Source organism: Mesoplodon mirus (assembly GCF_964341445.2).
Source record: "Mesoplodon mirus genome assembly, chromosome: 1".
In the NCBI taxonomy this organism is placed as follows: Eukaryota; Metazoa; Chordata; class Mammalia; order Artiodactyla; family Ziphiidae; genus Mesoplodon; species Mesoplodon mirus.
Window position 1 is genome coordinate 207,385,287 of NC_138976.1, and position 17,789 is coordinate 207,403,075.

General features: G+C 37.2%; 1 protein-coding gene across 1 annotated transcript; it reads right to left on the bottom strand.

Annotated features, from left to right (window-relative positions):
* Window positions 1–510: 510 nt before the first annotated feature.
* On the bottom strand, window positions 511–11,067 carry LOC309807175 (E3 ubiquitin-protein ligase RLIM-like; the record flags this gene model as incomplete). The annotated part of the gene is made up of 3 exons (XM_082626490.1): window positions 511–2,105; window positions 3,434–3,677; window positions 11,008–11,067. 3 exons carry the CDS (start codon window positions 11,065–11,067, stop codon window positions 511–513), a joined length of 1,899 nt encoding a protein of 632 aa, XP_082482616.1.
* Between the last annotated feature and the right edge of the window lie 6,722 nt (window positions 11,068–17,789).

The following is a 17,789-nucleotide window of genomic DNA, read 5'->3' on the forward strand; positions in this document are numbered from 1 at the left end:
TCAGTTTTTAGCTAGAACTGACTGATACATTGGTAGTGGGGAATAGGCGAAACGTTAAGGTAGTGTTAGGGAGGTGGGATAAACTGCTGTGGAGAGAGATAGGAAGAGAAGGGTTTCAAAGCTTTTTATGGCATTCTAGGAATGTAACATGACTTCTTTATGTGAATGACTCTAATGTAGTCTTAAATGGCTTCTTAATTATTGATATTTGGTTGGGTTTCTGTTTCTTTGCATGCACAACCAGGATTGAACAGGGCTAAGAGATGTCTGGGATTTACATGACGAGATAATACTACTAGGATCTATCTAGATTCATTATATCATATTAAGATATTTCTCCCATGGAATCAGGAACATCCCAACCCAGTGCACATGCTAAGTTTTTATTGAAATTCAGTGAACTGCTATGGTGTGAAATTAATTTTTATTGTCAGTCCCCTGCATCGGCAGGCCGACTCTCAAGCCCTGTGCCACCAGGGAAGCCCTATAACACTTTATATAGCTGAGAATTCATCGATCAGGATTTTCACTCTCATTGGAATCCACTACTTGCCTACGACAAATCGGACACGTAGAGTTCTCAGACAGCCAGCGATCAATGCAGTGAATGTGATATTCATGGGAGCAAGGTAGTATGCGAAGCTTGCTGTTTTCTGTGTACTCTGTAAGGCAAATGCTACAGGCTTTTAGTGCATCATTTTCACCAAAAGATCTTACAGCCAAGCTGTCAATCTGTGCTTTGGTGAGTCCTGTAGTTTGCAGATTATGGGAGGACCCAGAGTCACTTTCATCATATATTATTAGGCTAATCTGTCTAACCCCTTGGCTGGTCTCTGATGATAAGTTTGTTTCTTCACTGCCTTCAAACATCCGTGAGCTAATTCCTGAATTTTCATCACTTGAGCTGGAACCAGAAATAGGACTAGAACTGGAACTAGACGTACAATTGGGGCTTGAATGCCAACTCAGTGTGGAACTTGAATGGGTATCATAGCTAGCATTTGAATCAGAACCAAATGTACCACTACTACTACCATTAGGTGACTCTAGCCATTCCATGTTTTGACTTGGAGGTGAGACACTATGCTCTAAATTACTGTCACTGTCCATAAGGTTATTTGAGTTACTAAATTCTGTCATTGTCTGCCTTAACGTGCTCTGAGTTGGAACAGATGTTGTATCATTTAAGCTAGTATTTAACATTCTGCAAATAGGATTTCTAATGGTATTGACATAAGCTCTCACACCTGCCTGCTCAGAATGTGAATACATATGCCTCAGTCCTCGTTCACTTTCAGAAGTGACAGTGTTGTTTGGTGTCTCAGATGTTAACTGAGTTCTACTAGCTCTGCTGTCTCTCTGAGAATATGCTCCAGAATGAACTTGTCCTACTTCAAGATTGAAGGGTATGGTTGGATATATTTCCCTCATTCCCCAAGATTCACCACTGCTGGTTGTATCTGGAGAATTTTCTCCATGAACGGCATTCCTTGTTCTAGAAGTTTCAATAAGACCGCTATTTTGCAACTCAAATCCAGTCATTTGCTGTGTCAATATTTCTTGGTGCTCAGTTCTAGAAAATCTCGCATTCTCACTTAGCAGAGTCTGCTCAAAATTCTGAGAGGGTATACTATGATTAAGTCTTTGTACAATTTCCCTAAGTGAACGTGGAGGCGACCAACTTTCAATTCTTGCTCTGGTTCTCCGATACTCTGGGCTCCTACTTCTTGCTCGTCTCTGACTTGTGGTAGGTGGGAATTCCATTAATGTTTCAGTTGTATCTTGTTCAGACATAGATGGTCTTGTAAATATTGATTCAGATTGTGGACTTTCCACTTGCCTTTGGCTGTCTTCCATATTTTCTCTTCTGGGAAGTCTTGCAGATGCTACATATTCATTCTCTGGATTTGGACTCCCATTATCAAGGTTAGCATTTATTTCTAAACTGAATATGAACTGATCACTTTTAGGATTAATTTGGCTCTCTTCTCTCCAAGATTGGTTTTCTCTTTGTCCACTTGTCATATTTTCAGTTTGTCCAGAACAGTTAAGCCAGTCTATTAGAGAGTCACCACTAGACACGTCATCTGAAGAGTCTCCTCTGTCTGTTAACAAAAAAAATGGGGAGGGTGCATAAAAGAACTACCAAAATTAGAACCATCATAAAATAGCACTCTGAAACTTTGTTTCAAAAACAAAAAAATGAGAACTTAAATACTCAGATATTTTAAACTGATTTCACATTTATAGAGTTAATATTTTATAAACTGCACTGTGTAGATTTATAAGTAAAGGTAGAAAAGTTTCGATTCCATCCAAAAAGAGTGAGCTAATCCTAGATAAACTTAGAGAATTTTTTAAAAAGGGAATCCGGAGGAAGTCTATGTTTCAGTATTTCATCATATACACAGCCCTGTGTACCACTGTCAGAGGAATGTCAAGAGACTTTTTTTTCAGTCCACTGTCAAAACACTAATGCAATTAAACAAGGTAAACACCAGTTAAGGTGCAATGCTAGTAGTTTAGTTCAATTTACATTATTGTCTAATTTTCATTAGTCTCCAACATGACTACTTGTAGGCTCTTCACTTATGTGCTTTTGATAATAGATAAGCTGTTTTAAAATATAAGGTTATTGCCCAAACATAAACAAGTTTTATAGGTTTAAAAGTGTTTGCATTTTGAATACTTCTTAATGTTACCAAGATTTTTAATTGACATTAAATTGAAGGTCAGATCAAATGAATAGACTGAACCTAGCATGGTACATATAAGACCATATTCAAGAGCCAAAGTATTATAGTATCTTCTTCATTAGACAGCAAAATCCTCTACTTCACACTGGAAGGGAAGGCACCAGACCTGAGGTCCGAGCAGGGTTTCTCAGCCTTAGCACTATTGACATTTTGGTGCTGGACAATTCTTTGTTTTGGGGAGCTATCCTGTGCATTGTGGGATATTTGGCAGCATCCCTGGCCTCTGCCCACTAGATGCTAGTAACACCCACGCCTCCCCTGTGACAACCAAAAATATCTCTAGCCATTGTCAAATGTCCCCAGGTGTTGAAGAAAGCACAATTGTCCCCAGTGGAGAATATTTCTGTTTGCTTTTTTTACATGTCTATGTAGAAAAAATAATTCAGGAAGTAGGAGGGACTTTCAGTTGAGGTAGAAAACCAAGAAAAATACAAATAGGCTACTTTGCACTGTTTCCCAATTAAAATAACCCAGATGTGAATCAGGAAAACAAACAAACAGACCTTGACATGCTCACCAAAAATCAAGTAAATGCCAGTTCTTTTTATGAGAAGTTACTTACCAAATTAATGTAAGTCACTTCTGTATAATTTACTATTTACTATTATGAAGTTACTATTTCCTATTATGAAGTTCCTTATTCATCCCATCCGATTCCCTCCAAAAGCAGAATATACCTGTATTTTCATCTGAGTCTTGTGGGGCGTTTTCTTTAATTAGCTGAAGTCTTCTCAGCAACTCTTCTTCCGTACTTTCACCTGGAATGCCTAGAAGATTGTTGTCTCTCATAAGTTCGTAATCTTCTTCACTCAGATTATTTACGAACCTGGAGAAATCTTCTTCCCGAACCAATCGGTCCGTTTGACTTATGTGTTGGGCCGAAACTCCATCTCCTTCATCGTTGGAATCCGAGTTTTCCACCTGAATAAACAAGTGGAAAATTATCTGAAATTCACGACGTGGTGTTGAAATTCACCAGTGGTCGTTTCGTTTTCTTCGCTTTCTACTTCCTGCCAGAGTGTCCGGTTCCGACTCAGTCGGATGACCCTCCGCACAGATTCCTCCCTTCTCCCTTCCCGACTCAGTTCTGTGGCCCCTGGTGACGCAACAGTTGGGAGCCGCCTCTAGCCCAGAACTTGCTAGACGTTGCCTAGGCACCCATTATCTTCCCCGCTGTTACCGAGTAGGGACTGGATTCAGGTTAGGTTTCATTTCATTCACAACCAGCCAATGTTACTGAGGGTTTATAGTGTACCAAGCACCGTGCTTCACCTCGTTTCACCCACAGGAGCCTATTCTCAGGTTTTCAGGCTCTGATATGCTCTATTTATTCGTTACATTCCATATGACTGCCTTCTTCAAAATGCCATGCCAAAGTCAGCCTAGTTCAATGCAGCAATTCTCATTTTCAGGTGCCCAGGGACCTCCGCCTTTTCTCATGAATTTCTCAAATCCTAGACTCTCACTAAGAAAGCCCACAATTTTTGATAATTTACCAGGGCCCTGGCTGAGTCTCTTTAGTGTGTCCTCTCCCTTTTAACTGTTAATGGCTTCATCTTGCATTATATGGTCCTTCAGTCTTGTTTCAAACAAACAAGAAACACCAAAACTTTGGCAGCCTTTTCTGCTCAGCCAGGGAATTCCTTCTCCACAAAAGCATCAGGTTCATTTTTGTCCTCCTTTCTCATAAATATTATAAATAGTACTTAAGCAAAACTAGCCAGAACATCACAGGAACTTTTAAGACAGATACATAATAGTTACTTTGTCTGCCACAGTGAGTACTGACTTTGCTGATTTTGTCGCATGTATCACCTGAAAGGCTTGGTGAAAATAAAATAACGCTCATTTGCAATGCTATCTGGAGGAGACCTCTAATTCACTCTCAGTACACAGCTTAGAAGTTGAAGGAGCTGTGTAAATTCACAGTTGTTGTTTTGTTCACGGTCCACAGCAGGCTTTCTTGTTTGTTCTCAAGGAGATGGAAGGATGGTAACTTTACTGGTTTGACGGTGAAGAATCTAAGTCTATGTCCTGCTTTTGACATTTGTTCCATGCCTTGTTTAACTTAAGCTAGAAAAATCAATCTTTCCCCCTGAATCAAATCTCAGCAAGACTTTGGATGAGAACAGAATCCCCTAGGCTACCCTGCCTCCTTTATGGACTTCTGAGTGTATTTGTTATCTTTTACTGAAGTTATTCTTTTCACAGGGGAACTCTGTTGTAAACTTGTTTGCTGTGCCTCAATCAAAACTAGCAGTATTATGAAAATTCAGCGTGATTTGTACTCTTGATGCAGGAAACCCTAACAATCGTTAGTGTTCTTGAGAGTGATTGATTCAGTTTAATTCAATTCAATCAATTCAAGTGTCAAGTATGTTCAGCGTTTGTTAAATGTCAGTCATGTTATCGGATATTAAGATACAAAGATGAGTATATTTAAGAATCTGTTGTCATTAGAGTATAACAAACAATTGAGCTACACAGAGGTAAAATTACAGTTTTGAGGAGAAAGTGATTTGAGTGAGAGAGAAAATCGGTTTCACTGCATTTGGGGTTTAAAGGATGAACAGGAGTTTTCTAAGTGAATGAAAGGGGGAAATATTTTCAAAAGTGAGAACAGCCACTGCTAACACTCATAAAACAACAAGGATAGTAGATTTTAATTACTAAAAAAAGACATTAGTTAAATTGGCAGAGCAAGGTCAAAAAATGGAGACCTTTATGACATGTTTAGAAGTTGGACTTTATCATTAGTGCAATGGAAAGATGTTGAAGTCTTTAGACAGTTGATGGTCAAATTTGCAATTTAGAAATAATATTGATAGTAGTGTTGAGGATGAATATGAAGGGCAACAGTTCAGATGGGAGGGGCAGAAATAGATAGAGGACAGCTTAGGCTAGTGATGACAAGGATCTGAATCAGGGCAAAGGAATATGATTAAAATGAAGGACTTTAACAGATCTCTAGGCAGCAGAACTGATTAAACCTAGTAATATATGGGAAAGAGGGAAAAGTGGGGAGGGGGAATATATGAGGGAAAGGCAGGGGTCAGGATTACTTCTGTATTTCTGTCTTTGCTTAGTGGACAGTGGTACCAATAAGAAGTAACACCTGATTCTGAAGTTGTATGGTTTAGCTTAAGAGGGAGCATGATTGCTTATGATTAGAATAGTATGCAAGTTACCTGAAGATTCAGAAAGTCTTACAGTCTTTCCAAATTTAGGTACAGAAGCACATGAACTAATAGCCCCGGATGTTTGGTGTTCCCTGTAGTTGGCTCTCAGTGTCAATGACTCTAGCTTCCTGAACTATTTGTTCCTGGTTATGTCCCAATTCTGGTGCAAGTAACAGGGTATAGGGATCATCATCCCAGAGACCTACTTATTGACCTTGATTATTTAAATAGAAGCCACCAATACAGCTGTGCTTTACACTTAGTTCTCTCATGTCTTGACTTTCCTTCTGAATATTGCAGTGTAGGTTCAGTAGTTTTTCTTCTGGATGGCAATATTGCTGCTTTGGCCTTTGTTCTATCCCTTGTCTTGATATCAGAAGTCTTCTGAAGATGTTTTTTCTTCACTTCTCATTTCAGATATGGGAGATGCATCAGGAAGTCCTGAGGTTGACTAGAGCATCACTCTAAGTTGAGTTGGAGGGGAAGAGGTTGAAGATGGAAAGCTGCTTACTTTCAATCAGAGTCAAGCACTTAAAAATTTGGCCAATCCATTGTTTATGATGTGGTGAAAAAATGGGGTGTGTGTGAGCGGATTTGGCTGTTCTTTTATCCTGGTTGTAATGATGGAGTTTTGTAATCAAGAGTTTTCTTTTACTGACTCTGTCCAAGGAAGCTTCTGAACAGATTCTATGACTCAAAGGGAGACTGAAAATAAGCAAGAGATAGTATTCTCCCTGAATATGGGTAAAAGGAGTTCTGTGGATTTAGAACTGTAAGAAATGATCAAGACATATATTCCAGATACCTATTGCAGTATAACAAACCATTCCAAAATGCAGTGGTAGATACAATAGAAACCATGTTGTTATAGTCAGGACTTTGTGAGCTAAGAATAAAGATAAAGAATACTGGGGATGGTTCATTTCTGCTCCATCATGACTGGGCCTCAGCTGTGGTGGCTTGAATGATTGGAGATAGATTAGACAACTTGACTGGTGTCATATGTCTGGGGCCTTGGTTCTGGCTAAGTTTTCTTTGAGTCACATCTTTTGGTGCTGAAATGTCCAACCAAGATGGCATCTTCATTCACAAATCTGGGGCTTGAGTTGGGCTGCACAGGCTGAAAAATTTGGGGCTGGCTTTCCTTGTGTCTCTGTCTTTCTGCATGAAATTTCTCGGTGTAGTTTTGGAGTCTTAGCAACCTGGATATCTCAAAATAGTTGAATTCTTACATAGTGAGTGGCTTTACCCAAAGTAAACATCTCAAGAGACTTGGCTGGAATCTGTAAGTCTTCCTATGACTTAACCTCACAAGTGCAAGAACACCTTTTCTCTTGCATTCTGTTGATTGAATAAGCCACTGGATCAACCCATATTCAAGAAGAGGGACACCACATTCTACCTTTCAATAGAGAGATAACAAAGATTTTATGGTTATATTTAATGTACTATAGCACATGATGAAAAAAATCTTATAATGATGACTTTTCAGTTGAAGTGTAAATTAATCTCTCCCTCTGTTTTCTGAATTGCATTATTCTCTGGGTAAAAATTAAAAAAGGGAGGACATAAAATCTGAAGTTCTTTGCATTCAGCCTGATTTTAAAGATACCCGATTAAGGATCTTTTTATTATGTAATAGTTTTCCCACATCAGAGACCATTGGTAATATTAAGAGCTGTTTACCGAGCAACTGTAATTGCTAGACACTCTGCTTGTGTTTTAACTTATTTGATCTCAAGCCCCATGCAAGATAGGTATTACTATTCTCAGAGATAAAGGCATGGAGGCTGATGCAAATTAAGTGATTTTCTCAAAGTTACAGTAATAGATAATATGTTTAGATTCCAACAAGGTCTATAGGATGACTCTCCCTGTTTCGCTCTACTCTGTTATGTTTAATGAAAACACAATATCAGACATCATTACACAAACGTAGTAAAATCTCAGTTAAATGAGATGCTTGAATCATGTTTGATCATTTTCGTGTGCCATTTCAATTCTGCTTTGGAGTTAGTCTAGAATATCTTCGTTTTAACTTAATAAAGAGTAATTTTAAATCAAGAAGTAAACATAATTAAAGCTTGATAAGATATTTCATATATTTATGTCTTTTTCTTTCCCACCAGAAGGATGGGTTAAAAGCTTGAAAGCATTGATGCAGAAAAATGAATCTAAATATGCATGTCTCATGGAATCTACTGGAATTGGTTCTTTGACACAAATACTTGTTTTGAATCTAAACACGAAATTCTCGTTAATTGAAATCACACCCTTTCCACTTACATAGGCTTGACACTAGGAATTAGTTTCATCTCTTCCTATGCTTACCTCTAATTATGGAAATAAAAACGTATTTATTTAGCAAGGTCTCATCCCTCTTATGATTTCCTTTCTTCCTGGTTCTGCTCAGATTTAGACTTTTGATAGCTTTTCTATTAGTGCCGTGTCAGTGGTTAGTTTGCTTCTATGTTTTCTCTAGTTTTGAGCCATTTTACACACTTTCTCTGAGGCATGCTCTAGGTCTGTTATTCACAAGCAAGTTAGTTCATATTTCTGCACATTTGATTATTTGTAAAGTCTTACATCCTAGATTATTGTAATAAATAAATAAACTTACATATACATAAATAATATTCTGTTTGTTACCTATATAGATATATTTAAAGATGAATTTTACGGTTCCAAGGATGAAACGGATATCAGGTTTGTTTCTCAAAACAAATGAACACAGAGAACACAAAATGAATAAGCAACACAAAAGCTCACAATATATGAGCAAAACCAAATTAAGCAGGCCTGCCGTATACAGATTCACAGGTTGTGCCCTCTAAAATTCCCAGGGGGCACCATTCATGTAAAGAAGAAAGTGAATGACACTCCTATAAATATGCAGTGCACCACCTGTACAACTGAACATGCAGACCCTGAAAATGAGCTTTAATGCTATCTTCTGCCTTCCTTCGACCCAGTAGGGAGAAGAGAAGAGGATAATGAACTCAGGGGAGAGTAAATAGTTCCTTTATTACTTGTTCTTCTCCAGGCCTAGAATTTTATATGCTCCTATTGAAGGGAGGTTGGTGATTTTGTTCAGTAGCCTGCAGACACAGGGAGGTGCACCGCCTCTTTCACCAAGTATTTACACCAGTAGGTGTAACCACAATGGCAGCGTGTGGTGTGGGTAAAAATGGTCACCTCACATCTCTGTCATGTCGACTCTCCCTTTTATGGTGCTAATTGGGTGTTGTAGTCGCTCTTATGGAGAGTCACTGAATGGTCAGTCTGGGTTGCCTATTCAAAGAAACTCACCACATTTTCAAATTACATTACAAAAAGGCCCCTACATTTCAGGCATACCATTTTGCTTAAATTCAAACTACTGTACTATAATCAAGTTGCCTCTCTTGCTTAAGTCTTAATATCCACAAACCTCAACAAATTCAATGGACAGTAGGTTGACCAAAGGGTGAAAGTTTTTTAAAAAGTAGCATTTGTATTGGGAGCAGAGTTTGGGTTTCCTTATGGTCGGATTTCCTGGGGCCTCTTTAATATTCAGGCTAAATGCAAGCTCTTATCCACACTATTAGAATGCATCCTCTATCTTCAAACACATTTGACAACTTATTGCATATAGAATAAAGTAAAATGTGTAGTAAGTCCTTACAAAAATCACTCTAGATTTGCCAACATTACTACATTTTCATCTTTCAAACTTCAGTTTAAATGTCACTTCCATGGAAAGGTCTTCCTGACCAGTTTATCTAAAATAAAATTGTGCATGTCATGCTCTGTCACAGACGCTTATCTCTTCCTCCAATAAACTGTATACTATAAGAATAGTGATCTTTATAGCTCAACCTGTGTTTTCCATCTATTCAGTTCCTTAAAGTAGATACTAAATGAATATGCGTTGGAGAGTGAAATAAGTAAAGTAAGGAAGAAAGGCCAGAGGGAGGAAGGGAGGAAGGAATTGCCTCTGGCAAAGATTCTCTCTCCGTCTTTTTTCATTCTGGCTGCTGTAACAAAATGCCACAGACTGGGTAGCTTATAAACAACAGAACTTTATTTTGTAATGTTATGGAGGCCTGAAGTCCAAGATCAAGATAGCAGCATGGTCTCATTCTGGTGAAAGCCCTCTTCCTGATTCATAGCCAGAACCTTCTTGCTGTGTCCTCACATGGTGGAAGGGGGCTAGTGAGCTCTCTGGAGCCTCTTTTAAAAGACATTGATCCCATTCATGAAGGAATTTGTGGAATCTAAAAAATACAACCAACAAGTGAATATAACGAGAAAGAAACAGACTTACAGATGTGGTGAACAAACTGGTGGTTACCTGTGGGGAGAGGGAAGGGGAGAGGGTAGGGGATTAAGAGGTACAAACTATTATGTATAAAATAAGCTACAAGGATATACTGTACAGCACAGGGACTATAGCTAATATTTTATGATAACTATAAATGGAGTATAACCTTTAAAAATCACAAATGACTATATTGTACAGCTGTAGCTTATATTGTATACCAACTATATTTCAATGAAAATAATAATAATAGTCACAAAAAATCTGAAATAAAAGGCATTAATCCCATTCATGAGGGTGCCACCCTCATGACCTAATCACCTTCCAAGGGCTCCACCTCCTAATACCACCAATTTGGGGGGTTAGGATTTCAACATATACATTTTGAGGGAACATAAATATTCAGACCATAGCACTCTTCTTTGACCAAACGTGAGTCAGCCTTCTCTGAGTCCTCTTTCTAACTAGTCCCTGACCTTAGGCTCTGTCCTTGGCCCATTTAGACTAGTATTAGCATGAATTCTGGTGGGTCAGTTTAGCAAAAATCCTCTACCCTTGATATATGATCAAACTCTTTATCCCTCACCCTTCATGTCTTATCACCCTAGCCTGACTACAGAAAAAACTTCTGTCAAATTGATTTAGCCAGAATTCTCCTTACCCCTGATGTTTCCTCTTAGTAATTTTCTACTGACCCCCACCCTGCTCCTTGCCTTTATATCTCTACTTGTTCTTATTATATTAGGAGTTGAGCCCCATCTCCCTCTCCTACTACACAGCCCCTCTGTAGTAGTCTTCCTGACTTATCCTTGCTACCTTTAACAAGTATCATGTATACTTGTTTTCTACTGTACCTTCAAGGCTTTCCCTACCTACATCTCTCTGCATATGCTGTCACTTTTTCCATGCCTTTGTCCACATTGTAATCTGTGCTTGCGATGGCCTACCCTTTATGCCCTAGTTCATATCAAACCTCTCTGCAATATCTGTACCCTTCTAGTCCTGTATTAAATACACTGCCCTTCAAGATGGCCTGTAAAACTCCTGTTTGCATAAATATTTGCCATTTTTCACCTTCCTGTTTCCTCTTAGACTCTTAAATAGAACAATGTGTGCACTTGCCTTCTACTAGATTGTAAACTGTAGTGATGCAAGAAGTAGGCATCATTATGTGCCCCTCTAATGCCTAACACCAAATGTTATGCACAGTTAGAAACTCAATAAATACCTGATTAGTTGAACTATGGTCCTACTATATAGTGAAAAATTCAAAGGCTATTGAATTGGATTCTGATCTCCCCCGCTCATGAGCTGTGTGACATTGGGTAAGTTATTTAATCTCTCAGTTTTAGTTTCATTATTTGTAAAAGACAATGATGCCTAAATGGGTTGTGGTAAACTTTAGTGACATTCTATGTAAAACAAAGTAAATGTGATACTATATGTAAAGGTGTCTCCTGCTTAAGGTCAGGAATCCATTTGTAAAAATGAAGCCGTTTTTGTTCAAATGTAACCAGGAAAAAATTTCCTATTATTTTAATGGAAACCTTTAGTATGTTTTATATGTTAGCCCAACAACCCCAACAAATTTCCTGAAACGCAATGAAACAAAAGAAACAAAAAATTGTTATAATATAGATATTTAAAATCATGATATCCTAATCACCTAATAATTAATATGGTTTTAACAAACATTGCTTTGCAGTAACATGGCCTCTCTTAACCCCAGTAACATCAGAGTTGCGCATCCTCTTCTGTGACACTTTGCAGGCTTTTCAAAATATCTACACAGGAGTCTGAAGTTTTACCCAATGTATTTGGAATGTAACTCAAGATTTTCTCCAACCACTGTGTTCTTATAAAAGTTACCTTGAGTTTGCAGATGCAAATATGTTTTATTGCTGTATAATCACTGGCTGAAGAATATTTGATTGAGAACTAATTAAATTCTCTGTAGTGTAAGTATTAAAGCAAAGAGCTCTTCTAACAGGGAAGTAATAGGAGATATTTTGTGTGTTATATCTTCATATAGGATTGCTAAACAGTGTTGTTCTTAATAAATGTTATTTTCTAACTTCCTTCCATTATGAATCAAATTAATTCTAAACCCAAGATTTAATTTAGTCTTCATTTCTCAAATTCAGTTAAAACATTCATTTTTGGGGTTTTAAGAATTTAATTCAGTTATGCAAAAATATACCTAGGGGTTTATTTTATTTTTTAGTTTTAATTTAATTTTTTTCTTGAAGTATAGTTGATTTACAAAATTGTATACGTTTCTGGTGTACAGCAAATTGATTCAGTTATGTATGTATATATATATATATATATATATATATATATATATATATATATATACACATATATATACATATATATTCTTTTTCAGATTCTTTACCCTTATAGGTTATTACAAAATATTGAATATAGTTCCCTATGCTATACAGGAAGTCCTTGTTGGTTATCGATTTTATATGTAGTCGTGTTTATATGTTAATACCAACCTCCTAATTTATCCCTCACCCCCTTCCCCTTTGCTAACCATAAGTTTGTTTTCTATGTCTGTGGGTCTTTTTCTGTTTCATATATAAGTTCATTTGTATAATTTTTTTTAGATTCCACATATAAGTGATATCGTATTATATTTGTCTTTCTGTGTCTGGCTTAGTTCACTTAGTATGATAGGTCCATACATGTTGCTGCAAATGGCATTATTTCATTCTTTTTTATGGCTGAGTAATATTCCATTGTGTGTATGTGTGTGTGTTTATGTGTGTATATATATATATATATATATATATATATATATATATGAAACACATCTTCTTTATCCATTCATCTGTTGGTGGGCATTTAGGTTGCTTCCATGTCTTGGCTATTGTAAATAGTGCTACAGTGAACTTTGGGGTGCATGTATCTTTTCAAATTATGATTTTCTCCTAGGGCTTTATTGATAATGACATACACTCTAGCCCACCTACCTCACTTATATTTCCATATATCCTGAGTGAGTCAGTCTCTTTTTTTTTGGCTTTTTAAGAAATCTGGATGCTTTCTAGATAATAGCTATCTCCATATGCACATCTGAACCATTTGCATGGTTTCTTTTAAGTTTATTATTAGGGAAGCTTAGAATAATTTCATAACAACATAGAAAGTGATTGTATACAAACTTTATTTTAACTGTGGACTACCCCCACTCCTACCCCAAATACTCATAGACTGAAAGGTCATCAGAGATGAGCTTGTCTTTGGGAATTGGAGCGTGGAAATTAGAGAAAGGAAGGAAATCACGGAACTACTTCAGTTGGAGATGAAAGAGTGGGTAAATGCCCTTTTCTTGGAAAAAAGATGAATTTCCTACTAGAGGAGAAATCTCTTAAAATATTCAGCTGCGCCAGTGATTAACTCTGTTGTAAATTTAGTTGCATTCGGCAGGTACTGCAGGGAACAACTAGTGTGTATGCCTTGGCATAGTAAAAAAAAATATGTAGACAGAAAGTATATGTCATTTATCTAGTTATTGAATAGCCTGAAATATAGAGCAGTCGAATACTATTTGTAATTTGCGTGAGTGTGTGTGTGTGTGTGAGCAAAGCTGTGTTTGACACTAACATCCATTTTTCCTGACTTAAGAACAATAGTTTAATAGATAATTGTTGTTTAAAGAACTGACTGATGTCAGACAGGAAGTTCCCCTCATATTGATTATGTGTAAAAATGCCTAGGAGGGCTTGGGACTGACAGAAACCATCAGTAAACTTCAAAACTCAAACGAGAATTTAGTTGACAGCAGGGTGTTCAGTACAGAAAATAGTTTCAGCACTGACACTGTCTTCTAAGGATCAGTATCTATCCATCTGTATAACAGATATCTGTCCGAAAGACAGTGTGGTATGGTGGAATGAAAACTGAACTTGTAATTGGAATATGGGGATTAGGTTCCAGCTGAGTTCTTTCTACTGGTGCTATCTCGGAGAGTTACACCTCTAAGAATAACATTCTTTGTTTTTAAACTATGTCTAAGGATCTTTTGGGCTCTATATTTCTATGAAATTCTGATCCTATTTTATCATTGTAGGGGTTCTGTGTGTTGGAAGATAGCTAGATAGATCAATGGATGCATGTATGGGTGGGTGGAAAGATAAGTGAGTACATACACACACATATACATATACATACATATGTATGCACAATATATACATATAAAAATATATACTTATATATATAGGACTATATATGTGTGTGTGTAACACCTACAGGTTATTTCCATGCATATGTGTCTGCATAGAGTGACATCACAAATTCTGGCCATGGTTTTCCTTTTCATTGGCAAATATGACAATAAATCATCTATCATCTATTATTAAAGAGGTAAGACCTCTTAACAGCAAATGGGTCTTGAAAGAGATTTTAACATTGTGAAAGATACGTTAAAATAATCCACAAATATTCATATGCATGTATTGTGAAAATGCTTCTTAGTGGATACAAATGTAAAAGGTGAATAATAAAAGTATCATGAATTCTTTATTCTTCATCGATAAAGAATTCCAATATTGAAAATTTACTGGGCAGTACTAAATAAGTGAGTATCAGGAGTCTGATCTTGCCAAAATCATAACTTTAACTTTTGATGTATAGTATAAATACTATTAGCAGAAACATATTTTTCTAGCAATGACCTTAATAAAAATAAAGCTCCTGTAAATAACACACGTGAAATCTACATTTTACTCCGTTAATCAACATGTTTAGGTTCATGGGACACTAAAGACCACAGTCATCAATATTACAGAGCATTTTATTAAGTATATATTATGACACCGTGAGTGGGTAGACATTTAGATCTGTAGTCTACACAGACTGAGTGCATTTCTGCGACATAGTTGTCTTTAGTTGAGTGGAACAGGCCCATCGGTGAGAGGTCACAAGTAATCAGCTATCTATATATACTTGGAAGTTTAGAAATAGTTGAGAGTTTATTTATTTATTTTACTTTAAATGTGTACAGTTTATTATATATCAATTACACCTCACTAAAGCTAAATAATTGAGTTTTCTTGGGATTAGAGACAATGTTTTGAGATGGAGAGAGAATTATCTTAGAGAGTAAATGAAGAGTTGGGATAAATGATCATTTTCTCTGGAAGGAAAAGGGTTTATAATAGGAACCCCTAAGAAGGCATATTGAACTGGCCTTATTTAACATTTTTTTCAAGGGATCAAGATAAGAAGTACCATGGGAGAATTTCCAAATTTGTGCACAGAACTAAGTTCTTCCAGGTAATAAAAAAATCATCAAAGTAGGATGAACAGGAGTTGAAATGAGCAGAGGAGCTCTAATGAGAGCAGGGAGAAACAGTTCAGGTAAAATCAATGAAACTCTTCTATGAGACGGAAGCCTCTGAGAACTGATTATCACTGCGGAAGAAAGTCTAAGGACGCCGTTGCCTGAAGGTACAGTCTAAGATTACGACCAGGAAACCAACACTGACCAAATTTGTTGGACATTATCACAAAGGTTATTGGAAACAAAGTGAAAGGTATTGTCTTACCCTTGGACAAAATAGAAATTTGCTTGAACCTAGAAGTTCTTAGGAAGTTTTGATAAGTACACCTTAAAATACAGAGGGAAGCAAAAACCATCGAGGGAGAGGAGGAAATTCCGTTTGAGAATAGGCGGTTAGAAGAACTCAGTCTGGAAGACACGATGTGGGAGGGAATCTGAGTAACTCATGTAACGTGTGTATAGATTATTCACTAAATCTTGAGTTAGCTCTTAAGATTGAGAAGAAGCAGCATTAGGGAAAAATAAAACAAGCTGTCCTCCACATCCTAAGACACGGTACCAACTGAGACTATAAATCTGCAGGTCCAGATTCATTCACAGATGGTAGGCTGATGGGAAGCTGTTAGCCAGAGTTAGGGGGGTAGGGAGCAAATGCCCAACTTCAGATGCTGTAGAGGGTAACGATCTGCCTCTCTCATGCAGGGGGAGATGGAATTCTCAGCTCAATGCCTCAGGACTCCGGTCCATTATCATGGCTGTTCTAATCTGTTTCTGAAGTGGTCTTTTCTACAGCATTTTAAAAAGTCCATTATCCTGAACATTTTTATCAAGTAACAAATCAGCTGATATAAGTGCATAAAGTTGGCTGAAAGCAGGCCAGGATTTCAAAGCCCCTTCGGCATGTCTAGGTTGGGCACACGTCATGGGGCCTAAGAGTTTATTTAGATGGGGAGTCTTAAAAAGCTGCAAATAAAAGTGACCATAAAATCATCAAACTTTAAAGTTGGAAAAAGCCTCATTCTTTTTCAAATGTAAAAAAGCATTAACTGAGTCATTAAATGAGCTTTTAAAAAAGCCTCCTGGCAAGAGAGTGACAGATATAGAACTTTAAACCCATGCCTCTGGGGCCAATGCTCTTTCTATCATAAAATGTTTCTCCCTAACATTTGATGAATCAGAACATACACACACAAACACACACACACATAACGTTAAGACCCAGGGTTCACTCTTCAACTTGCTTTCAACCATATGGAAACTTTATGGATTGAGTCTTTCAGATATTATTTCAGAGCAGATAAGCCAAACGCTATTTCTCTCACCTGGCTCCAAGCACTGTTCAATCTTCTCCAACTGGGTATAATTATTCACTAGGGATCTCACCTATTGTTCAACACTCAAACTTGTGATGGCCATGCTGTGGACTCCATTGTCTTGAGAGGAAAGCTTACACACCAAAACATTTGGGTGGGTGAAAGGAACACAGGAGAGGAGACTAGAGGAAAGGTATCAGTGAATATGTAGTGAGTTGTTGCTTTTCTACCTTGATTATGCCTGAATGGCTATTTTTATTAACATGAGCTTGCGCTACATGCTTGATGCATGACACACGCAGACTCCCTTAACTTAGAACATAATTGTGGCACATGTATCTCCAGCTACAAATATAGATACCAAAGAGCCTAAGGAGCTCTGAGAGTCATATACCTTCATTTATTTTTTTGAGTTTTCCTTTCTTTGGGAGATTGAAGAGAAATAAAAGCTAAAAAATATCCCTTATTCACCTGGCAATTTCTTTTCATCTTCCTTTTCTCAGGTAACATCTCCTCTAGGAATCCTCCCATACCCAGGAAAAGATAGTTTCTCCTGCTCTTTACAATCAAAACCCCCTGGGCTACCCTTTCTCATATCTTTTATAGCAGAGTGTTGAATTGTGGATTTACTTGTCTGAATCTTCTTTAACCTGTGAGAAAATTGAGTGCAGGGGCTGAATCTTCCAACAGTGTATCTTCCAGTGCCAAGCACAAAAGAGTCAACTAACATGTAGCTTTAAAAAAAAGTATCTTGTACATATTGTAAGTGTTCAATACATTTGTACATCAAATACATGAAATAATCAAGGCTAAGAAATATGATAGGAAAAAATTAATGTTAAGGAGGATTTATAAAGGAGTAGAAAGGGGATTTTAGGGAAGAAATCATGATTTAAGATTATTAGTTTTTTTAACCTGGTATATGTTGAGGATTGCTATAGAAGAAAA